Genomic DNA, 25196 nt, shown 5'->3' on the forward strand with positions numbered 1-25196 from the left:
CAGGGTCCCCCCAGCCTCAGCACCGGGGGACTCCAGGCAGGGTTCTGAGGGCTGACCTAGCTGCTCTGGGTCACTGAGGAGGGAGGCCCGAGGCCTGGCGCAGGAATCCTGTTTTTAACCAACTCCCGGGCGCGCCCCAGGTGCAGCTGTGGCCGAGCCCCTGGGGCCTGGAGTGAGACGCGCCTGGGTTTAGACCCCGGCTGCAGAGCCACGGGGAGGCTAACGGTCAGCTCTGAGCCTCAGCCCTTTCCTCTGTAAAGTGGGGACAATACAGAGGGGAAGGGCCACCTGAAGTGCCTTCACAGAGCTGGCGCGCTGAGTGCTCAGTGGCTGTCGGCCTCACCGTCATCCCGTCCCTGCTGTTTGGTTCTAATTTAAGCCTCTACAACTTACGCCTCCCCCCGCCAGCGAGAGCGAGCCTGCAGTATCAGCCGTTGGAGGCTCGGCGGCCTCGGAGGCAACCCCGGGTCCCACTCGCGGCTCTGGTGTGCTGGGGCCTCTGCTGGGACTTAGCCTCAGCTAGGCTGAGGGGGTTGGCCCTGCCTGGACGTGCCCTGCAGTGACCACAGCGACCAGGCCAACCCCTGCTGGGAAGGCCAGCTTAGCCTCAGGCTCTGCGTCATCTGTTTATTCACTGATGTCTCTGTCTTGGCGTGCCAGCCAGGGAGCAGGACCGAGGGCAGGGCTGGGGGTCTCTGAGCTCTGCCTGGTGACACAGTGCCTGGAGCCAGGGCCCGGGCAACCCACGGCCCTTCCCACACCGTTGAGCCTGGCCTGGCTTGGGTTTGGGCCTAGTACTCGGCAGGGCAGATGGGTAGTCAGCCCGGGGGTGGCCCTTGTCTGTCCCCTGGGGCCTGTAGGGTGCAGAGTCAGAGACGGGGGCAGCCCGCCAACACTCCACTCCTGCCGTGTCTGCAGGAGGCCCCTGTCTTGCCCAACGGCTCCTACGACGGCAGCTCCCTGGTCAAGTCTTCGGGGAAGCTCATGCTGCTGCAGAAGATGCTGAAGAAGCTGCGGGACGAGGGGCACCGCGTGCTCATCTTCTCCCAGGTGACCGTGCACTGGCACCCCTGGGCCTGCAGCCCACACCCCACAGGGGCATCCCGCCTCGGTGCTTCAGGCTGCCCCTCAGGGCCGTGTGGGCCGAGTGGCTATGTGTCAGGGGTCGGCCCCGGGGCCCTGGCATGATACAGCCCAGGAGCTGGCTGAGTGGCAAGTCTAGGAGGCTGGGGCAGTTTGATGCAAACAGCGGTGTCTCCTCTGCCAACTGCCCCTGCCCCTGCCCCTTCCAGCCCACGTGTCCAGGCTGGCGTGCCCGCCCCTCCCCCTGCCCGGCCCCTCTCCCCTGCAGCTGGCTGCTCATTAAGGTGGGCCCCTGGGGCTGGTTTGAGAGAAGCCCCTCCTCCAGCTTGATCCGGAAGGTTCACTGGTGTCATCGTGGTTGGGGCAGTCAGAGGCAGGGCTGTCTGGCCTTGGAAGTTTGTGCATTTGTTCCTCGTTCCTTGTTTACATCTGTCATGGGTCAGGCTCTGTGCTGGCAACGTGGGTGTGGAGACGAATGAGTCAGTCCCTCTCCTCAACTGCTCAGTCTAGGCACACACTTGTGGTCCTGCAGGGTCCTGGGGCTAAAAATGTTCCCTTGTGGCAGGACCAAGCCAGGTGCATTGCTCAAAGCCAGAGTCTGGGATGTCCTTGTGCATAAGTGTCAGCTGGGAGCCGCACAAGCTTCCTGCGCCCTGGTCACACCCTGGCCCGTAGGAAGTGGGCAGGCCTGTGAGCCTGAGCTGGACCCAGCCGTGGGCTGGCTCGAAGATGCAGCCACAGCCCCCGGTACCACTGCCAGCATGAGGCATGAGTCTGGGCTGAGGCCTTGAGAGACCAAGTCGAGGGAACCACACAACTGCTAGAGATGTGCACAGAGAGAAAGCACAGGAGCATCGCTTGAGGCCAGGAGTTCAAGACCAGTCTGGGCAACATAGTGAGACTCTGTCTCTACAAAAAATTTTAAAAATAAGCCAGGTGTAGTGGCACATCTGTAGTTCCAGCTACTCGGAGGCTGAGGTGGAAGCTATGATCATGCCACTGCACTCCAGCCTGGGTGACAGAGTGAGACCTTGTCTCTGAAAAAAAAAAAAAAAAAAAAAAAACAAACACAAACCTAAATGAGTCTACAAACTGCAATTCCAAAACCCATGTGAGCCCAAATGCTAAGACATCCACAAAACAGTAGAATCCAAGTGAAAATAATAATAGAATAGCCTGCAAAAGACTTTAAATAAACAGGTTTAGGCCTATAATCTCAGCTACTTGGGAGGCTGAGGTGGGAGGATTACTTGAGCCCAGGAGTTCAAATCCAGCCATCTCTTAAAAAAAAATAAAACAAAATAAACATGTTTAGGGTACTCAAAAATAATGGAGTACCTGACACTCCAGAATAAAGAAAAAGTTAAGCAAAAGCAGGAAGAAATGAAATAAGAACAACTGGATAGAAAAATGATCTGCACAGAGTTGAAGTAAAACGTTTTAGCAGACTAGACAGACTGAACGCTGTTTACGAGAACACCAATGAGCTGGAACCTGGTGCTGAGGCATCTCCCCAGAATGCAGCACGGAGAGACAAAGGAAAGACCGAGGGAGAACCTGGAGGATATCTTGAGAGGCTCCGACAATCATCTAATGGGAGTTGCAGAAGAAGAAATCAAGGAAAAGCTGAAGCAGCTGGATTTAGTGAGAGTTTGCAGCCCTGGAGAGAGATGGGAGATCTCAGACCTGGAGTGCACTCTGGAGCACCAAGCAAGAGAAATGTAAATAAACTACCCCCAAACCCGTGGTAGGAAACTGCAGTAATTCAGACCTAGTACCTGCAAAGGAAAGGCCACTCTGACTTCTCCTCTGCAACAACACATGGTAGAGCCCATGGCAAACTCTCCAGCACACTCAGGGGAAATGCTGATAGTTTTATATCCAGCTAAACTATCTCTCGAGAACCAAGGGCAACATGCAGGGTCACGAGAGCTCAGAAGGGACTGCCTTTCTCTTCTCATGGGGAAGAGTGAAATCAGGGAAGACATCATGGAGGAGGTGGTGTTTGAGTTCCCTAGGCAGTGAGTGGGCAGGTATTCTGGGAAGAGAGGTAGTTTGGAATGGCTGGCGGGTATGAAGGAAGTATTGGTCCTGCTGAGGCTTGAATGCAGGGTGAGGAGCTGGGACTTAATTCTCTGCAGCGTGAGCAGGGGAGGCTCATGTCGGAGCCCTGTTTTAGGCAGAAGGCTGTGGGGCTGGTGTGGAGGATGGACTGGCTCTGAGGGGTGAGGTTGGAGGCCACGTTCTTCCCACAGAGTCCTGCATCAGGCCCGCTGGGTCCCAGTTGCCTCCCCACTCCCCTCTGCTCTCCCCCCAGCTGTGGTGGGGTTCCTGCCCACGGCACCGTGGGGCTCCTGGCTGCATGGCAGGTCCTCACACGTCCTCCCCCCTGCAGATGACCAAGATGCTGGACCTCCTGGAGGATTTCCTGGAGTACGAAGGCTACAAGTATGAGCGCATCGATGGCGGCATCACCGGCGGCCTCCGGCAGGAGGCGATCGACAGATTCAATGGTACCCCACCCGCCTGCCCAAGGGCTTCCACCGGGACACCTTTGGCCCCTTCTCCCAGGCCGGGTTCTTAGCCAGACGACCCAACTAACCTCCCGATGAGCTGCCCCGCAAATGGCCAGAGAAAGCAGATTGGTTCCCAGGGCACAGCAGCTTCCCTGGAGTTTGAAACGCTAAAATGTTTCCTTCCATGGAAACTTCTGGGGGTCTGCTGGAATTCTGAGGGGCCCCATAGATAACACCTGTTCTACATAGACGAGGAGAAAGGCAGACTGAGGAGGAAAATGTCACCAAATGAAGCTGATGCTCAGGGTCTGGCTGGCACCTGCAGGCCTCTGATACTGATGCCAGATAAACCCCAGCTACAGGCAGTGCTGGACAAGTCCGTCGGCAGGAGCGAGTGAAGGGCGGGGCCACATGTGGCCAGGTTCTTCTCCCAAAGTCACCTCTCTGCTCAGCCTTCCCGGCCTGGGAAGGAGCGGCAGGGGTGCAGCTCCCTCCGCAGTACAGGAAGCCTCCGGAGCGGGGAGCGGCCAGCTGAACTGGTGGCCTCTTCAGTGGCAAGTTTGGGCAAATAGTGACAAGCTTTGTGTCCCTGGGGCTTTGGCCATTTCCCAGTTCCTACCCTTGGAAAAATGCTGGAGCCACGCTGCCCAGACGCCAAAGCAGCGGTTCCTCTTGCCCACTCGTGCCAGAGAGACAAGGGAGGCAGAGAGAGTGCAGAGTTTTGGGATCTAGGCGCGGCCCTGGCCGCACGTGGGAGCAGGGGTGGCGGAAGCATTGGGCGGACTGGGCAGCTGTTTGCAGCTTCAGTGGGTGCTGTGGTCAGTCCTGGTCACTTGAGGAAGGGCCCTGGTGGCCTCAGAACCAGCCATCCCATGACAGTCGGGAGTGGAGTGGGCCCCTGGGCCCTGGAGCTGTGCCCGTGTGTTACCGGCAGCCCTGACAGCACCAGCGGGCTGGGGACATGGAGGACTTGGCTGTCCAGCGTCTCACGGTGGCTGACCCCCTGTAGGAGCTCTGCCTGTACTCGCTGGCTGTTGGCAGTTTGGTCTTTGCCCATCTGGGATGTGAAAGTCGACTTCCTTCTCACTCTGGCTCCGTCCCATTGGGCCTGGGCTCAGAGCACCGCTGGGGCTAAACGGGCGCAGGGTGGGCCTCTTCCGGCTCCCGAGTGCAGGTGTGGCCACCCGTCTGTGATGGGCCACTGGCCTTGTCCTGCTTCTCTGCCAGGGATCTGTCGCCGCAGTTCCTGCCCTATCTGTCATCCCTGTCCCCGACCCAGGTGTGCCCCCCACTCACCCTACACCTGCTGGCCTCTCCCCTAGCCCCCGGTGCCCAGCAGTTCTGCTTCCTTCTCTCCACCCGGGCGGGCGGCCTGGGCATCAACCTGGCCACGGCAGACACTGTCATCATCTACGACTCGGACTGGAACCCGCACAACGACATCCAGGTCTGTGCCTCCCCAGCCCCGGCCCCTCTCAGTGGGCCCCTCGTCCCTGGCCTTGGGCAGGACCCCATTCCCCATACTCTCTGGTGCGACGTCCCTGCCTCCCTGGCCCTGTGGGCCTCCCTCCCCTGTGGAACTGCAGCCCCTGTCCCCCCAGCTCCCTCATTGTACAGAGGAGGAGATGGGCCCAGAGAGGGCAGGGAGGTATCCAAGGGCACACAGCAATCTGTGGTGGCCATTGACCCTGGTCTCTCCCATCACCCTCAGGACCAAGGCCATGTAGGGCGGCAGGTTTAGTGAGTCCTGGGACCCAGAAGGGGCATCAGTTTTGGAGGGGATGAGGGGCATAGAGTTGGGGCCTGTTGGAGGTGGAGGACAGGGTGAGAAGGGGCAGGTGGGGCTAAGGAAGGATGGGAGGCTTGAGGGTTTAGAGCTGTGGGAATATAGCCACCCTCATGTCCCCTGGCCACCCCACGCAGGGGTGGGGACACATTTAACACACTGTTGGTGGCACACACACAAACCCTTGTCTCTCATGCACACGTGTGCACCTATGTGCAGTTACTTGCCCAGATTCACACAGTCATACCAGGGTCACATCACGTGGGGATGCACAGAGTCTCAGGCATGTCCTTGTACTACGCTGTGCAGTTTTTGGGCCTTGCTGCCCACAAAGGGTGGCTGTGCATCTCCAACTTGTCGTCTTGCTGTCCCGTTGGCAGCTCACTCACAGGGAGGTGTGGCTCCCCAGCTCCCCATGACCCGCCTCGGAGCCCTGTGCGGCTTCCGTTACATCCAGCACACTGGCCCCCTCGTCCCTCGCACGCACCCCTGCACACTGCAGTCCTGCCCGGCTCCACCTGCCTGGGCACATTTACACTCCAAACCCAGCCTGGCAGCCAGGTGCACGAGGCCCCACATAGCCGGGCACGTGAGCGCAGCTGCAGCCTCTCCGTGTGCAGTCCTGCGGCCGTTCCACGCTCATGGACTCACGTGCATGCCCCTCACCACATGGCACCCGGCCCCGCACCCGGAGCCCTCGGTCAAGCCACAGGGGCTGAGTTGCAGGTCTCCCCAGGCCTTCAGCCGTGCCCACCGCATCGGGCAGAACAAGAAGGTGATGATCTACCGCTTCGTGACTCGGGCCTCGGTGGAGGAGCGCATCACACAGGTGGCCAAGCGCAAGATGATGCTCACGCACCTCGTGGTGCGGCCCGGCCTCGGCTCCAAGTCAGGCTCCATGACCAAGCAGGAGCTGGATGACATCCTCAAGTTCGGCACAGAGGAGCTCTTCAAGGACGACGTGGAGGGTGGGCCTCTGTTCTTGAGGAGCATGGTGGGGAGGGGGTGGCCCTGCTTGAGACACACCCACCCAGGGTCTGCCGGGGTCCCTGCCAGTCCCACTGCGCACAGCCTCTCTCTCTGCTCCTTGTCAGGGCAGGCCAGGCTGGTGTCTCTGGGTGCTGCCCGCCAGCCCTGCCTCCCCTCTGGGCTTGGGCACCAGCACCCTCCTCCTCTGCCTTGCAGGCATGATGTCTCAGGGCCAGAGGCCCGTCACACCCATCCCTGATGTCCAGTCCTCCAAAGGGGGTGCCCTGGCTGCCAGCGCGAAGAAGAAGCATGGGAGCACCCCGCCAGGTATGGGCCAGCCGGGTTCCAGCCCCTGGCTCCCCTTCGGTCTGGGCTGCTGCTCCTGGGGAGGAAGGGGCTTCCTTACCCCTTCGGCCCCTCTCTTGGGTGTCCTGGGCCTGCAGGTAGGCAGGAGTGGGGCTGTCACAGGACAGTTTCCTCTGTCTGGTCACCCTGCTCTTCCACTGCAGCCCCTGGGGGGACTGGGAAGGGCCATAGCAGGGAGTCTGCCCTGGTGAGGGCCCGCGGCTCACCTGGGCACTTTTCGTCTCTGTCCCCACGCTGCACCCTTTCCACCCCTTAGGTGACAATAAGGACGTGGAGGACAGCAGTGTGATCCACTATGACGATGCGGCCATCTCCAAGCTGCTGGACAGGAACCAGGACGCCACGGACGACACGGAGCTACAGAACATGAACGAGTACCTGAGCTCCTTCAAGGTGGCGCAGTACGTGGTGCGCGAGGAGGACGGCGTGGTAAGGTCCCTGCCCCACCCCCCCATCAAGGCCCCGCCCTCCCTGTCACAGGCCGTTGCCCCGGCCGCGGCCCCGCCCCCGCCACTGCCCTGTCGCGCCCTCCAGGCACAGCACCGGTCTCCACGCCCCGCCCACCCACTTCGGCCCCGCCCCCAGCACGTCCCCGCCCCGCCCTCCAGACGCTGCCCCGCCCACCCACCGCGGCCCCGCCCCCGTCACAGCACCAATCTCCACGCCCCGCCCACCCACAGCGGCCCCCGCCCCCGCCGCGGCCCCGCCCTCCCAGCACCGCCTACTCGTCCCCGCCCACGCGGGAGACACGGGAGAGGGAAGGGACTGAGGCTGTGCTGGGGGCGGCCGGGCCACTGCCCTTGCGGACATCCTCAGCTGCCGCCTCCTTGGCGTCCCTGGCTCCAGTCCGCCCTCCTGCGTGGAGCCCTGTCCCTGGAGCCTGGCTTCAGCGCCTTCTCGGAGCGGCCCAGTGTGCCCCTCCCACCCCTGCACCCGGCTCTGCATCCGAACCCCCGAGTTCCGGAACCAGCCCACGCTCCCACCCACCGCGTCTTCTCCCTTCACCGGCAAACCCCGTTACCCCAGCGCTGCTCCTGACTCTCCTGGCAGCCCTTCCCCTCCTCCACCCTGCACCCTCCACGCAGACCCCATGTGCCAGTCGTCCCCGCTTTGACTCCGGGAGCCTGCTGAGGTCAGGCGCTGGGGCTTATTCAAGTCTGTACCCCAGCGCTGGGTACAAGGCCAGGAAATACTCATGGAGTGAGTGAGGCGGCGAATGAACGAATGAGTGACTGGGCAGGCACAGGGAGAGCAAGATCAGCTGGGGCTGGGGTGGTCAGGGAAGGCTTCCTGGAGTAGGTGGGCCATCCAGCTCATGCTTGAGCCCGGGAGGGCAGAGGGCAAGACATGGTGCAGGCTGCCTGCTGAGCCCACCGAGCCTGCCTGTGCCCCCAGGAGGAGGTGGAGCGCGAGATCATCAAGCAGGAGGAGAACGTGGACCCCGACTACTGGGAGAAGCTGCTGCGGCACCACTACGAGCAGCAGCAGGAGGACCTGGCCCGCAACCTGGGCAAGGGCAAGCGCATCCGCAAGCAGGTCAACTACAATGATGCCTCCCAGGAGGACCAGGGTGCGTGTCGGGGACCGGGGGCTGCCCTGGCCCCAGAGACCGGTCAGAGGGGCACCTGTGCAGGAAGCCCCTGGGCGAGGTGTGGGGCCCAGGGAGCAGGTGCTGCGTGGACGGCGTGGCAGGGAGGTGGGTGGGGAAGGCTTCTCGGAGAAAAAGGAGTTGGGGGCTGGTGTGGGGGTGCTGAGTGTTGGGGGAAGAAGGTAGGTATCGGTCTAGTGACTGTGTCACCGCATCACCGTGGGCAAGCCTCCTTGAATCTCCGTCCCCCATCTGTAAAGTAGAATAACAGTATGATTTGTTAGTGCATAGTGTGGTGGTGTTGGGATTGTTGAGTTCATGAGAAGTTCCTGGTGGCCATTGTCATTGTCACTGATATGACTGGGCTGGGGCCCACGGGCTTGCACAGCCCACTCCATGCCCCTCTGCCTGGTCCCCTGCAGAGTGGCAGGATGAGCTCTCTGATAACCAGTCCGAATATTCCATCGGTTCCGAGGATGAGGACGAGGACTTTGAGGAGAGGCCAGAAGGGCAGAGTGAGTCTTGGTGCTGGTGACCCCCACTGCGCTGAGCCTGTGTGTCCAGAGCTGCTGGGGTGGGGTGGGGTTGGCCTGGGGTCCCGCTGCCCTCAGGTGTGCTGGCAGATGGGGTTCCTGACCCCCAGGCCCCTATCTGAGCTGCTGTGGTGGGCTGCTCCCCAGGTGGACGGCGGCAATCCAGGAGGCAGCTGAAGAGTGACAGGGACAAGCCCCTGCCACCTCTTCTTGCTCGAGTTGGAGGCAACATTGAGGTGAGGCCGGCCTGCACCCCCATCTCCCCAGCCCCCTTCCTGCTGCCCCTGGGGTATGGAGAAGGGGCTGGGAGCTTGTCCAGGGTCACACGAGAGAGGTCTGATCTATGCCCTCTGGCTCCTATCCCAGGGGGAGACCCTGCCGTCCCCACATCCCCTCCCATGCCTTTCTTCCCGAATCCCTGACTTCTCCAGTCCCACCTGGTCTCTGAGCTGGGCTCACACACCTGCCTTCCACCCTGCTCAGGTGCTGGGCTTCAACGCCCGGCAGCGGAAGGCCTTTCTGAATGCCATCATGCGCTGGGGCATGCCCCCCCAGGACGCCTTCAACTCCCATTGGCTGGTGCGGGACCTTCGCGGGAAGAGTGAGAAGGAGTTTAGGTAAAGGGGTTGAGGAGGTGGCCCAGGCTGTGGCTGCCCACCTCAGGGTAGGGCAGGCTTTGGTGGGCAAGCCCATGGGCAGTGTCTCTGCTGCCCCCCAGGCTAAGGGTCTCTAGAAAGTTCACTGCTGTCTGGTTTTTGGGTGGCTGCTGTCCCAATGCCGAGCTAGGCTGATGTGCTGAAAATGCTGACCAGCCACCTCTCCCAAACCGGCTGGTGTTAACAACAGCGAGGAAGATCTGGGCCATCAGGGCGAGGGCTGTCCTAGGAGGTCCCCCTGCCGGGGAGGCCCCCTCTGGCCCTTCCTGGGGCCTGGCCGGCAGCCTGGCTGGAGGCAGGCCATGGTTGACCATCCCAGCCAGCAGGTGCCCTGGGATCCTGCCAGTCCTCTCGGAGGGTTCTTGCCGGCCCCCCCACTCCCTGAGCCCCAGTCCCCCCCACCCCAGAGCCTATGTGTCCCTCTTCATGCGGCACCTGTGTGAGCCGGGGGCGGATGGCGCGGAGACCTTCGCGGACGGCGTGCCCCGGGAGGGCCTCTCCAGGCAGCACGTGCTCACCCGCATCGGGGTCATGTCACTGGTTAGGAAGAAGGTGGGTGAGTAACCTCTGCACGGCCCTTCCTGGTGGCCGCTTGGGGACCTGGCACTGCCTGTGGGAGGTCAATGGTCAGAGGGCAAGCACCTGGCTCTGGCCACACAGCTGCCCAGGGTCTCAGCCAGGCCAGAGGGACTGACCTGGAAAACCTGGGTGAGGGTGAGGAGCCATGGGAGTATAGGCCAGGATGGCGGGTCACAGGGTGGGGGGCACACAGGGAGATGGGCAGGGAAGCTTGTGATCAGCAGGGGTCTGGCATGGCCAACCTTGGGTAGAGGCATCAGCCACCCCAAGCCTGCGACACCACAGTCCCACCGGCTGCCTGAGGCCCTTAAGGCTGAGCTGCGACCACCATCCTCCCTCCTTCCTCCTGCCACCCCAGGTTCAGGAGTTTGAGCACGTCAACGGGAAGTACAGCACCCCGGACTTGATCCCTGAGGGGCCTGAGGGCAAGAAGCCTGGCGAGGTTGTCTCCTCCGACCCCAACACGCCGGTGCCCGCCAGTCCTGCCCACCTCCCGCCGGCCCCACTGGGCCTGCCAGGTCTGGGGTCCAGGCGAGCAGGGTGGGGCACCTCGGGCCTGGGAGGTGGCAAGGCCACAGTGACCTCAAGTCCTCATGCACCCCACAAAAGACGGCCCCCTTCCCCACGAAGCTTCTGTCTGCTGACCTGTTGCTCTCCAGGGAGTTTTTCATTTTAGCAATGGTTTTGAGATATAATTCACGTACACACTACAACATTCACTCTTGTTAGAAGTGTACCATTCAGGGTTTCTAACGTGTTCACAGGGTTGTGCAGCCATCACTGCTGTCTAATGCCGGAATATTTTCATCCCCCCAAAAGAACCCCCACATCCATGGGCAGCTACTTCCCTCCCCCAGGTCTGGGCAGTTGCTAATCTGCCGTCTGCCGCTCGGAATCGCTCCCTCTGGCGTCTCAGATAGACGGAACCGTGCGCCAGGGCGTCTGTTCTGTCCGCGTGTTTCACTGAGCCATGTTCTGGGGCTTGTCCACGGTAGCACGTGTCAGTTCCTTGTCCCTCCCCACAGCTGAGTGACATTTCATTGTATGGGTTTGCTGCATTTTGTGCACCCGTTCGTCTATGGGTAGATTTTGGGTTGTTTCTACTGTGTGGATCCTGCGAATGACGCAGCCACGAACAGCTGTGTCTTAAGTCTCTGCGTGGACATAAGTTTCCAGTTCTCGTGGGTCTGTGCCCGGGAAAGGAATCGCAGGGTCATGTGATGATTCTCTTTAACCTTTTGAGGAGCTACCAGATTGTTTGCTAAAGTGGCTGCACGAGTTTACGTTCCTGCCAGTGATGGATGAGGGCTCCAGCTTCTCCAAATCTTCATCAGTGCTTGTTTTCCGACCTGTTGGTTCTGGCCGCCCCAGCGAGTGTGAGGCGGTCTCCGTTTGGGGTTTTGAGTTACATTTCCTTGGTGCTGAGGATGTTGAGAGCTTGTTTTCCCGCGCTGATTGGCTGTTTGTGTATCTTCTTTGAAGAAATGTCTTTTCAGATCCTTCACTCTTTTTTAATTGGGTTGTTTGTTTCCCCGTGTCTTTTTGGTGACCCGTTTATTTGGGCAGAGTGTCTTCCCTCAGTTGACCTCACAGGCCTGGGGCAGACACACCTACCCCAGGTGACAGGTGAGGCCCTCAGAGGCTCAGCCCCTCCGAGGACAGCCTGCTTATCAGCACAGGTGTGCCCTCTGGAGGTGGCTACACCTGGGCTCACTTCTTAAGTCTGTTCTGAACTCCTGTACGACCTCGGGCAAGTCCCCAGCCCTCTGAGACGGGGGCTGCGGTAGCGCCCACCTCCCAGCTTCTCGGAGCCACACCAGTAGCTGGCACTCTGCCACTTGTTGGGAGCCCACTCAGTGGGGCAGAGACTCAGACCTGTCCAAAGGCACACGGCCGGCGAGCCAGCCTGGAAGCTGGGACCATGCCCGGTGTCCTGGCTCCCAGTCTGGGCCTCTTGCTGACTCACCTGCCTGCGTCCAGACGGGCAGCTACTGTTGCGTGCAGCCCCATCCTCACAGCCCCATCCTCACAGCCCCTCACTCCGGTCTCACTGGCCCAAAGTCCCTCAGGATCCCTGCGTTGCAGAGCCTGGCCCATGCTCTGGCTGACCCGGGGGTCCTGCCCGTCTCTCTGAGAGGTGGCTGGCCCCGAGGCAGCCTCCGGAAGGCCAAGCCCTGCCTCTCCCCTCTGGCACCCCATCCCCTGCCCTTTCTCCCTTTCACGCCTTAGCCACCTGTCTCACCTCTTCCCTTTGACTTTGCAGACAAAATGGAAGCCCACCTGGGCTACATGGATGAGAAGGAGCCGGGCGTGCAGAAGCCAAAGAAGCCGCTGGAAATCCAGGTGTGGGGTGGAGGTTGGGTCTGGGGACCTTCTCAGGCCTTGTACAGCTGGGTACAAGCCTCCCGGCTCCCAGGTCGGGCCTCTGGGTTGCGGGTCCCAGCCAGTATGTGTTCCCTGTCCTCGTCCCTCCTGACCCTAGGCCCTGCTTCTCCCTGTCTTGTCCTCCCCAGGCCCCACCGGCTGCCCTGGACAGAGTGGAGGGTGAGGAAAAGCATGAGAGCTTGGTTGGCAAGGAGAGAGTCCGGGAGGAGCGGCCAGAGGAGGCAGAGAAGGCCCAGCCCTCCCCAGAGCAGCTGCCAAAAGGTAAGGGCTTCCGGCAGGCCGCCCCAGGGCAGGGTCCGGCCTGGCAGCCCTGGGCAGAGAGGGGCAAAGGCTGCACGTTACTCCGTTTCTCCCTGGCTACGGCTGGACCGCACTGCCCTGTCCCACGTCTCTGCATGTGGACTTTAATTCTTCCAACCATCCACAGGTTGGGGGTTACTGGGCTGCTTTTTAATTAGTGATTCTAACTCATTGCGTTGTTGATTGAAGTCATGAGTCTGTAGGATACTGTTGAAACCTGCTTTCCGGCCTGATGTGGTCAGATTTTGCAAACGCTCCATGTGTGTTTGAAAAGGATGTGTATTTTCTGACTGCCAGGCGTAAGGTTCTAAACATATGCCATGGCGCGTCAGGTAATGCTTGTTAATCGTGGTAAAGCTTTTGCATTCCTACTAGTATTTGATTTGCTTTGATGAGTCAGTCTCTGAGACACTTGTGTTAAAATCTCTCATGATTGTGGATGAATCTCTTTCTCCTGGTGATGCCAGATTTTGCTTCATATCATTTGAGACTTCGTTGTCAGGTGCATATTTGTTCAGGACTCTTATAATATTTTTTGGCAAAGTGTGCCTCTAATTATTCTGTAATGACCCTCTTATCCCTCTTTAAACTTTTTGCTTTAAAGTTTATTTTGGCTGATTTGGGTTAATCTTACTTTAGTATATATTTGATACACTTTTTTCTATGCCTGTTCAAAAAAACAATAGCTCTATTGTGATATAATTCACATCCACTGTGGTTCGCCCATTTGAAGTGTACCGTTCCTTGTTCTTTAGTACGTTCGGAGAGTCATGTAACTGTGTCATCATTATTGAATTCCAGAACATTTTCATCACAGCAGAAAGAAATTTTTTCCCATCAGCAGTCACTGCTGTCTCCGCCCTCTCCCAGCCCCTGGTGCTCGGTGGATTTGCCTATTCTAGACATTTCGTATCAGTGGAATAATGCAACACACCGGCCTCTCGAGTCTGGCTTCTTTCACTTAGCACGACATGAGGAACTTCAAAAACATGTGCTATGTATCAGTACTTGATTCCTTTTTATGGCTAAATAATATTCCACTGTGTGGATCTACTGTCTTTTGTTTATCCATTCACAGCTGGTGCATTGTGGGTTGTTTCTATTTCTTGGCTACTGTGAATAATGGTGCTGTGGACATTTGTGTACACGTATTCGTGTGGATGTAAGTTTTCAGTTCTCTTGGGTGTATACCCAGGAGTAGAACTGCTGGATCACATGGGAACTCTGTTTACCATTTTGAGGAACTGCCAGCTTGTTTTCCATGCGTGCCGCAGCAGCGTACATCCCGCCAGCATGGGTGACGGTTCCAGTTCGCCACACCCTTGCCAACACTTGCTATTATCTGTCCTCTTGATGATAGACATCTGCTGGGTGAGAAGCCCTGTCTCCCTTGTGGCTTGGATTTGTGTTTCCTTTGTGCATAAAGATGTTGAGTATCTTCCCATGTGCTGGTAGCTCATTTGTATATATTTGTTGGAGAAATGTCTTTTCAGATCTTTTGTCCTTTTTTAAGTTGGGTTACTTTTCTTTTAATTATCAAGTTGTAAGAGTTCTTTATAAATACATGTTTCTTATCAGATATATGATTTGCAAATATCTTTTTTCCATCTCTTTTTTTTTTTTTTTTTTGAGACAGTTTCACTCTGTTGCCCGGACTACAGTACTGTGGCGTCAGCCTAGCTCACAGCAACCTCAAACTCCTGGGCTCAAGCGATCCTCCTGCCTCAGCCTCCCGAGTAGCTGGGACTACAGGCATGCGCCACCATGCCTGGCTAATTTTATATATATATATATATATTTTTTTTTTTAGTTGTCCAGCTAATTTCTTTCTATTTTTTTAGTAGAGCAGGGGTCTTGCTTTTGCTCAGACTGGTCTCGAACTCCTGAGCTCAAACGATCCGCCTGCCTCGGCCTCCTGGAGTGTTAGGATTACAGGCGTGAGTCACCACACCCAGCCCTTTTACTTTTAATCTCTCTAGATAATTATGTTTTAGGCATATCTCTTGTAAACAGTGTATAGGGAAATTCACTATTTTATTTTATTTATTGTGTTTTTGAGTTTCACTCTGTCGCCTGGGCTAGAGTGCAGTGGCCTCATCGCAGCTTACTGCAACTTCAAACCCCTGGGCTCAAGCAATTCTCCTGCCTCAGCCTCCCAAGTAGCTGGGACTATAGGTGCGCACCACCATGCCTGACTAACTTTTTCTATTTTTAGTAGAGTCAGGGTCTCACTCTCACTCAGGCTGGTCTCGAACTCCTGACCTCAAGTGATCCTCCCACCTCGGCCTCCCAGAGTGCTAGGATTACAGGTGTGAGCTACCGCCAACCTCACTCTTGTTGGCAGAATTGAGCTCCTTGAGGCTGGAGGACTGAGGTCCTGTTTCCTTGCTGGCTGTCAGCTGGCGGCCACTCTCAGCTCCGGGAAGCCACTGCGTCCCTGCCGCCTGGCCCACGCTTCAAGCCAACCCTGGAGATGGGCAACCCTCCTGTGCCTCACATCTTCCTTTTCTGCAACCAGCCAGAGAAAACTCCCTGCTTTAAAAGAATGTTAATGATTGTATATTCTTTCTAGAAGTTTTATCTGGCTTTTCCTGATTTTTTTTTTTTTTGGTCTTATTCTTTCCCTGTGTGTTTTGTTTCTTCTTCTTCTTTTGTTCTCTTCTCCCCCTTCTCTCCAGTCGCTGCTGACATACTTATTTTAGAATCTCCTTGATGTTTCATTATCTCAGGACACTGGTCTCCTTGCGTGTCGGCTCGTTCTTGCCCACGGTGGGTGAATCACTGTTCTCTAGGTTTGGGTTGGATGTGTCTTCGCCAGGGATTGTTTTAGCCTCAGGAATCCCCTGTCACCTGGTAGTGGGAGTGTCCCTCCCCCTTTATTTCCAGAAGCCCAGGCCCGGTGGTCTCGTGGACAGTTCTGCTGGTCTGGGGCCAGCTGCTCTGGGCTGTCTGCCGGGGCTGGTGCAGTGCAGGCGCCACAGCCTTGGGTTTGGCGTCCCCACTGGGGACTCTCTTCCTCTAGATCCCACGCTGGAGACAGGCCTCCCCAGGCTGTGGACAGAACCTTCTCTCTTCTACAGAGACCACGGGGCTTGGCGGGTGTTGGCTCAATTCCAGCTCTCTGCATCTTTCAGGCTCGAGGCCTCGTCTGTCCTGCCTGGGTGTTGAGACCCAACCCAGAGTTCCAGGCCTTCCGAGTCCTCCTGGTGTCAGATCACCCACTGCCTGGGGCTACCAGTTGCCAACCTAGGCTTCCCTCGCTTTAATTTCCGCTTTGTTCCTGGCAGCTGATGATTTCCTGTTCTCAGAAGCTCACCTGTGTGCTTTTTAATGCAATGTGCTTTGCCCATCAGTTCTGGGTGTTTTAAAGTGGAGTTTGGCAGTAACAAAGGCTCACTGTGTTGCTGGAACTGCAGGTCCTCTGGCTGTCATTGCAGTGAGAGGACGTGGAGACAGGCCTTGAGGAGTTTGGGGGTAGGAGTAAGTCGGGGTGGCCCTGCCCCCCCTGGAGGCCTCTCTCTGATGGTACCTATTGGACTCTGACTAACACGTTGGTGGATGAGGTTCTGCGTGTGGCCAAAACAGCATTGGAAGGAAAGCCAGCAGCCGAGGTCCCCTCCCCAGCCGGGAACCCTCTTTGTCTTGCAGAGGAGGTGCTTCCTGAGAAGGAGAAAATCCTGGACAAGCTGGAGCTGAGCTTGATCCACAGCAGAGGGGACAGTGGCGACCTCAGGCCAGGTTTGGGGCTCTTTCCCGTGCTCTGCCCGGTCCCTTGAGGATGCCCTCTGGACCCGGTCAGCCTCCTGCAGCCTCCCGGGCTCTGTCCTCTAGGCCCCAGGCCCTGGTTGGAGCTGGTGGGTGGGGACCGGATAGCTCTTTCCCCTTGGGGGACAGACTTCCCCTCCTGTCCCCTGAGCCTTCCTCGGGCCAGCCACCACGGGAGGGGGAGGGCTGGTCATAGAGCTTGGCCTGGGGCACTGGGAGCTCAGCTGGAAGCTTTGCATATTCTAGCCTCTAGGGGCTAGAATGTTCTGGAACAGTCATCCTGGGATCAAATCCCTAAGGCAGTTCTGCCGTCCTTGGACTTGAGCTATACTTTCCACAGTGCTTGCCTACCCTGCCAGTGGTCCTGGTGTGGTAGGGGAGGGGACTGGGGTCTGGAACGAGCCTCCCTGCTCAGGACAGAGAGAAAGGCTACTAGTTTGTCATTTAAAACCTTCTGGGTGGTCAGCCCCTTTAGGACAAGGGGATGTGTGTCCTGTGTGCCTCTGGGTCCCCAGTGCTTGCAGAGGGAGGCCCCTGGGTTGTGCCTTTTGGGTGGTTGGATGAATGTGATTTCGACCCCCCCCCCCCACAGATGACACAAAGGCTGAGGAGAAGGAGCCCATTGACACACAGCAAAATGGGGACAAAGAGGAAAATGACGAGGGGCAGAAGGAGGACAAAAACGGGAAGTTCAAATTCATGTTCAACATTGCAGATGGGGGCTTCACAGGTACCAGAGTGGGTGATAGGCAGAGAGGTGGGGCTGTTAATGTCACAGGCTTTCTGACTGTGGGTTCCAGGAGTCACAGCAGATGGCTAGTTTAGGCTAGAGTGTGAATGGTTGATAAAAATCCATTATATAACCTTTCTTAGCGACACTAGACCTCCAGTCGGGGCGGAGCAGTGGCAAGCAGTGAGGGAGAGGTTCCCCCAGGCCCACCTCTGTTTGAAAGCCTAGAGAGCATCTCTCATTCTGCTCACCTTGGTTTGTTTCCCAGAGCTGCACACACTGTGGCAGAACGAGGAGCGTGCCGCAGTGTCCTCGGGGAAAATCTATGATATCTGGCACCGGCGCCATGACTACTGGCTGCTGGCGGGCATCGTGACGTATCCTTGGCCGAGCCAGGCTGGGCAGACTCCTGCCTGTTCCTCAGGGAGAGCCTCTGGAGGCTCTAGGAAGGTCCTTCCTGCCTCTTCTGGGACCGGACGGTTGTGGGAAATCCTCAGCGTTCCTGGGCTTGCAGCTGCGTCGCTCCACTCTCTGCCTCTGCTGTCACGTGGCCACCTTCCCTGTGTCTCTGTGTCTGTGTCCAGATTTCCCTCTTCTTACAAGGACACCAGTCTTGGGTTTAGGGTCCACCCTAGTCCAGTATGACGTCTTCATAACTCGATTACATCTGCAGAGACTGTATTTCCAAATTAGGGCCCCATTCCCAGGCATCAGGGTTTAGGACTTGAATGTCTCCGTCCCTGGGTAGTTGGGGTGAAGGAGTCAGCCCCGTGAAGCCTCAGTGCCGTGTCTGGTGCCCTGAGGACACCTGCCAGTGTCTGCTGATATTCCCACTGTCATTGTCATCAGCGTGTTCATCTTGCCTCGAGGCTGATGACTTGTCTGATGACACAGCCAGGATGCCGGACCCCGGGTGGCCCCCACCCCCTTGCCCCAGCTGCTGGGCACCCCCTTCCAGTGGCCAGGTTTGCCCTTAACGGTGCCACCCAGGCATGGCTACGCCCGCTGGCAGGACATCCAGAATGACCCGAGGTACATGATCCTCAACGAGCCCTTCAAGTCTGAGGTCCACAAGGGCAACTACCTGGAGATGAAGAACAAGTTCCTGGCCCGCAGGTTCAAGGTCAGCCACCTCAGGGCCCAGGTTTGCAGAGAGACACAAGTCTCAGGAGGGCCTGGGGCAGAGACGTTAGGGAGCAGCAGCCCCCTCCCCATGTGCCTAGACCTGGTCAGGCTGTTGACAACGGGGAATCCGTCAGTCAGTCGACGAGCAGGGCGATGGGATTCTTGCTGTGGGCCAGGCCGCGCTGGGCGAGTATTCACCGTCCTGGGGTGACGGGGCACAGAAAACCCAGCTTGTGGAAGCTCCAGGGGGTGGCCACGGCCAGGAGAGGATGGACAGCTGGTGGGAGTGTCCTCCCTCCTTCCTTTCTGCCTGGAGCCGCGGCCTGGTGCGGTGCTGGTGGAGGAGAAGGGTGGGGGCTGTCCAGGAAGAGGGGCCAGGCCGACGCTCAGTCCCCCGCCCCCAGCTGCTGGAGCAGGCGCTGGTCATTGAGGAGCAGCTCCGGAGGGCGGCGTACCTCAACATGACCCAGGACCCCAACCACCCAGCCATGGCCCTCAACGCCCGCCTGGCCGAGGTGGAGTGCCTTGCCGAGAGCCACCAGCACCTGTCCAAGGAGTCCCTTGCTGGGAACAAGCCTGCCAATGCCGTCCTGCACAAGGGTGAGTGAGCCCCGCTTCCTGCGGCGTGGTCCCCCGCCTTCCTCCTGCCGAGCGAACGCTCTTGTCCATAGATGAGGGCTCTGATGGGGCCGGGGCTGGGGACAGAACCTCAGCATGGAGGGCGTAGCCTCCTGGGCCAGGATGGGACAGTCCTACCCTCCAGTCCCTCATCTCCCCTGTGGGGAAACTGAGGCTCCTTCCTTCTCCAGCCTTTTCCTGAAGACCTGCTCTGGTGCCTGCCCTGGGCTGGGGGTAGGCGACACAGAAAACGGGAGGTTGTATATGCTCTTGTTTATCGAGCGCTGACAGCATGCCCTAAACACATTCTCTCCTTAATCCTCATGATTTCCTCAGGCAGTGGGTCTTCTTATTATCCCCACTTTAAAGACAAGGACGTCAAAGCTCAGGGAGGGGAAGACATTTGCCCAAGATCTCCTGGGATTCAGACTTTGGACACTGGCTCCAAAGCTCTGTCTGGAGTCACTGGGCACATTTCTGCCTCCAGGGAGCTCCCAGGCTGGGAGGCAGGCGGCCCAGAGTGAAGAGGGGTGTGGCCAAGGCCAAGGTCACATGTGAGAGTCACTGGACTTGCACCTGTGCCCGGTCAGCCGAGCGGGCAGCCTGCCCTGTGAGCCCTTGTGTGCAGTGGGGGGCTGGGGCTGCAGCCTCCCTGAGGGGCTCTAGGAGGGAAGCCCAGCATTGGGGTGGGGTTCTGGCTCTCCTCTCTGCAGCCCTGGCCCAGCCCAGAGGGGCCCGGGGAGCCGTTGTCTGGGAAGCCCTCGCTCTGCCCCCAGTTGGCAACGCTCTGCCTCGCTGCCTGGGTGGGCCTGGCGCCCGCTGCGTGAGGCACACAGTGACAGCCTTGGAACCAGCACCTGCTGGGCAGGCGCTGCCTGGCACAGCGCACAGGGTGGGTGGCACGGCCCTCCATCGCCTGCCCTCCCGCCCGCAGTCCTGAACCAGCTGGAGGAGCTGCTGAGCGACATGAAGGCGGATGTGACCCGCCTGCCCTCCATGCTGTCCCGCATCCCCCCGGTGGCCGCCCGCCTGCAGATGTCAGAGCGCAGCATCCTGAGCCGCCTGACCAACCGGGCCGGCGACCCCACCATCCAGCAGGTCAGGCTCAGTCTGCACGCCCCGCCCAAGCCCCCTCCTGCGTCCGGCGCCGGGGTGGGGTGGGGTGGGGTGCGGGGCGGGGCGACCGTAAAGCTGCGTCCTTGCCTCTAGGGTGCTCTCGGCTCCTCCCAGATGTACAACAGTAACTTTGGGCCCAACTTCCGGGGCCCTGGACCGGGAGGGATTGTCAACTACAACCAGATGCCCCTGGGGCCCTATGTGACCGGTAGGTGCCCGTCGGCTTCGGGGCAGCATGCACACAGGCGCCCACCGGCCTGGCCTGCCCGCCGCCTCCGGACGCCAGGCAAGCCCGCGGTTTCTCTCTCCCTGACAGATATCTAGCCGTCCCCGCGAGTTCCCTCTGTCGCAGCGCTCATTTCCAGCAGAGGTGAGGCGCTGTCCCGTGCCCTCCCCATGGGCTGGCGAGTCGGGCCCGGCCAGAACCCCCGACCCTGAGCCTCGCAGCCTCCACTGCCCCGGGGCCCTGAGAGCCACCCCCCTGCTGGGTCCCCTCTGCCCCAACCACCTTGTCCTGGGACCACCTCGCAGCCTGCGTGTCTGCCCACTGCGGGGCTGGGGGCAGGACACGCGGGGCCGGTGGACTTGGGCCTGCTGCTGCGTGTGCACACACGTGCCCGGTGGTAAGTCACGGCCGCCCTGCCTGGACCCCTGTCCTGCCTCTGCTGCCCTGCTGGTGGCCGGTACGGCATCTCGTCTCACACCCTCACTCTCTGCCCGGGACCAGGGGGGTGGCCAAGGGTTTGGGGGCAGGTGTTATTGTCCAGCAGGGAGGGCTCATGCCAGAGAAAAATGCCACTTCACCCTGGCCTCCTTCCCCAGCCACCAACCTCCACCAAGCCCTGTCTGCCTCCAAGAGAACTGTCACTTGACAGTGGAGGCTCCAGGGGCTTCCTGGCTGCTCTGCAGCACCTGAGCCCAGGGGGCGTGGCTCAGGAGCCCCCTCCGGTCACAGTTGGCTGTGATAGGTGGTGGGTGGGCAGCTACAGACTGCTGGGTCCCCTCCCCGCCTCCCACCCCTCGTAACGGGAGACCCGACCACCCACCTGCATCACCTGCCCACCTGCCCTTTGCAGCCGAGCTTGCCGGGCCACCTGCCCGACTCCCACAGGAGAGAAAAGCTGCCGCCTTTTTAGGAGCCAGTGCCACCTTGGGACAAAAAGGGAAACTGAGTAATGCCATCACGTGGAGGACGAGGCCCAGCTTGGCTGGGCAGAGCCCAGAAGTGCCACCTCATCATGGTTCAAATGTTCTTCCACACAGCGCCACCCACAGCTACGCCGGACGTGTCCCCTCACCACCTTTTCCAGAACGACTTCTTAGAAGAGATTTCATTTATTTGTACGTCTTTTGCACTTTCCTGTTGAAGACTTGAACAAGTTTGTCTTGGTAAAAGTCGGATGACGTGTGGAAGCTTCTGACCTGCAGCACTTACCGTTTCTCTGTCGACGGGCTCCGGACCGGAGGGGAAGCTCCTGGACGCCCCGGCACTGCCCGGGACTTGGCCCAGCTGGGGAGATGGCAGCGCCGGTGCCCCGGGGGCCCTCACGTGCCCTCGCCCCCTCCTGCCTGCACCTGCGTGACGTGACGGCCCTTCTGCTCCGGCCCCTTGCCCGCTGGGGTCCCCCAGCACCAGGCGGGTCAGGTCTGGGGGACTGCTGTCCAGCCCCATGGTGGAGCCCCTGGCTGATCCCGGGTCAGGGTGGGGTGTTTTTGCCACCTTCCTGCCCGGGCTGGAGACCGCCAGGGATTTGCTGCTCCTTGTGGGGAGGGGGCCCAGTGTGTCTCGAAGCCCTGGGCTGTTACCGGTGGAAGGTCCGTTGGCCCGGCTGCTTGGGTCGGGGAAGTGCGTGCTCCAGCGAGGGAGGGAGGACCAGCACTTGTCTTGGAGCCACTAAAGGAAGGGATTTGGGGTCTGCCATCTGTGGGGATGTGGCTGTGGGCAGATGATAGTGTCCCTGCAAGGAGGGTCATGGACACTGAGGTGGCCCTGTGCCCTGGGAGGCCTGCCCCACCCACCTCCGTGTACAAACTCCCCTGTGCATAGTGTCCTGGGCCACAGATGCCAGGGGAGGAGCCAGGCTGTCCCTTGGAGCCTGGACTCATCCCTGTTCTCCTGTCCCTGGGGATGTGTTCGTCGGGGCACTTGCTGCTCGAGGCAGGGCCCAGCTGTCCTTGCTGCGTTCGTGGAGAGCTCTGCTTGGGGGCGGGCACTGGGCTGCCGGCCTCTGCAGCCCCTCCCAGCTGGAGCATCCAGGGCTTCCCGCCTTGTTTCCTGGCAGGAATGCCCTGGAGTCCCAGGACCATCTTCCCACTTGTCCATTGTCATTGTCAGAATTCCTGTCCCTCCTCTGCCCCAGCTGGGGGTACCATATGGAGGAGGGGGAGAGAGGATGGCCGGCCCTGGGCCTGTGTCTGGTCCTTCCCCAACCCCAGGTCAGCCCAAAGGCGGCTTCCCAGTGGAGGTGCCCCAGGGTGCAGGGACCTGGGAGTGTGAGGATGGGGCTCAGTGAGAAACCAGCTGGGCCTGGGGGCAGGGCACCTGCAGGGGCTTGGGCTCGGCTCCCTGGGAGAGATGTGGGGGATACACAGCATCTCTGGGCTTGCCCCGGACTGAAGGGCAGCCAGGGCTGGGCCGGGACTTGCTGGCTTGTCCTGTGGACATTTGGCTGATTGTCCGGCCCTCCCTGCGTCCTGGACGTCCTCGTTTACAGTGTGGCTCCCTCTGAACCCCCAAGACCCCTCTGTCTTTGTGTCCTGCACTCAGTCCTGGTCCAGGTCCCCAGGGCCAGTCTGACCCAGGCGATGTGGGTGGGCAGAGTGGGGAACCCTGAAGTAGAGAGAAGACCGTCAGCCGGCCTGAGCGCAGCACAGACATCCGGGCGTGTGTAGCGGCAGCTGAGCCGGCACAGGGGTTGGGGCCGTTCCAGTCCCTGTGGCTTATTCACATGTGTCCTCTGGTCAGTGCCTCCCTGCAAGGGCTCCGGCTCAGGCCACAGGGCCTGCAATGTGCTCATCTCCAGACGGGCAGGAGGTTGGCACTGTGGTTAGTTGGCCTCCTTGGGGACAGTGCCCGCCTTTCCTGGCCACAGTGGATGGGTCCCCAGGGTCAGGCCTGGAGGCACGTGGTGGGCAGGGCAGGAGTCTGTCCGTCGTGCTTTGCCCCAGGCAGCTTCGCTCTGTCCCTCCCTCTTCCTCCTCCCCTGGCCTTGCCCAGGCTCCCCTCTGCCAGGCTTGAATCGGGCACCCGCGGATAGCCTGGCCGGAGCCCCGCCCCATCCCGGGAAGGGCATGCTCTCTGCCCCTGGCTCCCGGGAGGCCGGGGAGGGAAGGCTGTGAGAGTCGGGAGCAGGTTTCTGGTTGACGGCTTTGGAGAGGAGAAAGGATTTTAAGAATGTTTTCTTCTTGGCTTATCAGTTATCTCCTGCCAACAGTGGGGATGGGGGCTGGAGTGGTTTCCGTGTCTTTGGCATCTTCAGGCTGGGTTTGGTTTGTGCTGCTGGCAGAATTGGGGTCCTTGTGCACGGCGTGATCCTGGTGTGCAGCCTGCGTCTTTATGTTTCCAGCCACTTTATGATTTAGACCAGTGCTGAGTAGGGTTTCTGTTGAATCACCTTTGGGCCAAAGGTCTTGAAAGGCATTGCCCAGCGGGCTCTCAGGTGACAAGGGAGTTTTGGCTGCAGCGACTCGTCTGGAGGGCCCCTTTCTCGAGCATGCCTGCCGTGGAAGCAGAGCCCTGAAAGCCACTTTCGGAAGCTCCTGTTTTCTGTGAGTTTGGCTTCCCCGGGAGGTGGGCCTGGACGCCCCCTGCCCACACGGCCAAGGTCCTCCTGCTCATTGGGGCTGCCTTCCCCGGGCGCTCCCCTGCCGGGTCAGGGGCTGCTCATCTGGGCCCAGGGACACCTGCAGTCCTTATTCCTGTCCCGGATCCCAGGGCTTTTGAGGCCCGAGGGGGTTCATGTGGAGGGTGGGCTGGCAGCCATGTGGAGCCTCTGGTGTGTGTGGGGTATAGTGGGTGGGGGCCGAGACCGACACGCCCCTCCATCCTCACCCTCTTGGTGGCTTGGCCATGGCCAAAGGTGGGTGGTCTCTCCCCCACGGCTCTCCAGTGCAAACCGCAGCACCGGTCAAGGAAGCTGGTTCCCGTCCCGTTTTCTATGTCTGAAAGTTTACAGGTTGTGGTGCATCAGCCCAAAGTCATTGGCGTTGTTGTGTTTTGGGATTCTTTTTCCTTAATTTTCAGATTTTTTTTAACAAAGTATTTTTTTAGGCACGGTAACCCAGAAAGGGCCCGTTGGGTGTGTGTGTGTGTCCTGAACTCCCCACATAGAGATCACATGGAGCCCAAGCCCCCTGGAGAGGAGGGAAGGGTCCCACCTGCCCAGGGGGTCTGAGTTGGAGGGTGTGGGGGGTGTGAACCCCACCCACCCAGGCTCAGCATCGCCCAGCTGAGAGGCCGGCCCCTTGCCCAGGCTGGAGAACGGGATGGGGAAGGGGGGTGCTGGGCTGGGCACGGGGCCAGGGGCACTTGGGCGAGTCAGGAGGTCCCGGCTGGGTGTCCCAGCAGAGGTGGGGGTTGTGCTTTGGAAGCCAAGCTCCCTGCCATGTCCAGCCTGTGCCCGTGGGAGGCTGGACAGAGCCTGTAGCCGACACAATCACCTTTACTTTGTACTGTGTGTGTATGTTTCAGTTTTCTGTGTTTTAATAAATCCTTTGGGAAAGGATTGAATCCAAGAGCTTTTTAAAGATTCTTATGGATTTAGGATGGGGGTGAGGGTGTCTCCTGAGGCTTATTCCCCTGGCAAGTCATGTTTCATGGGCTCAGGGTGCACTGGGAAGGAGGGGGGCTCTAAATAGGGGTGTGCTGGGTGGAGCCCGTTACCCATACCCCAGAATACACCGGGACAATCCCCCGGCCTGTGTCACGGTGAGATCAGCAGCCAGCTGGGTTCCCTGAGGGCACAGCAGCCTCCCAGAAACCAGCTTTGGGTTCTCGGAGGTGGCCTAAGAGGATGTGTGTGCTGGGGGCGCGGGGGAGGTACCTTCAGCCCCATGGACCCTGGGCGGAATCACCTGGGAGA

General features: G+C 59.4%; 1 protein-coding gene across 1 annotated transcript in view; it reads left to right on the plus strand.

The window, feature by feature from the left end:
- Positions 1-24833, plus strand: part of CHD5 (chromodomain helicase DNA binding protein 5) — a 44777-nt gene extending 19944 nt beyond the window's left edge. The window contains exons 19-41 of the mRNA XM_045546573.1: positions 919-1050; positions 3479-3596; positions 4922-5046; positions 6122-6353; positions 6571-6681; positions 6977-7149; positions 8116-8290; positions 8731-8823; positions 8989-9077; positions 9325-9458; positions 9905-10049; positions 10435-10594; positions 12340-12419; positions 12590-12722; positions 16410-16499; positions 17119-17256; positions 17525-17633; positions 18247-18379; positions 18786-18981; positions 19934-20097; positions 20209-20323; positions 20432-20485; positions 21192-24833. Coding sequence (XP_045402529.1) covers positions 919-1050; positions 3479-3596; positions 4922-5046; positions 6122-6353; positions 6571-6681; positions 6977-7149; positions 8116-8290; positions 8731-8823; positions 8989-9077; positions 9325-9458; positions 9905-10049; positions 10435-10594; positions 12340-12419; positions 12590-12722; positions 16410-16499; positions 17119-17256; positions 17525-17633; positions 18247-18379; positions 18786-18981; positions 19934-20097; positions 20209-20323; positions 20432-20439 — 2853 coding nt within the window. The 3' untranslated portion in view covers positions 20440-20485; positions 21192-24833. The remainder of the gene's footprint in view (positions 1-918; positions 1051-3478; positions 3597-4921; positions 5047-6121; positions 6354-6570; positions 6682-6976; positions 7150-8115; positions 8291-8730; positions 8824-8988; positions 9078-9324; positions 9459-9904; positions 10050-10434; positions 10595-12339; positions 12420-12589; positions 12723-16409; positions 16500-17118; positions 17257-17524; positions 17634-18246; positions 18380-18785; positions 18982-19933; positions 20098-20208; positions 20324-20431; positions 20486-21191) is intronic.
- Positions 24834-25196: the final 363 nt, after the last annotated feature.

The sequence above is a fragment of the Lemur catta genome, chromosome 3 (genome assembly GCF_020740605.2).
Source record: "Lemur catta isolate mLemCat1 chromosome 3, mLemCat1.pri, whole genome shotgun sequence".
NCBI classification, from domain to species: Eukaryota; Metazoa; Chordata; class Mammalia; order Primates; family Lemuridae; genus Lemur; species Lemur catta.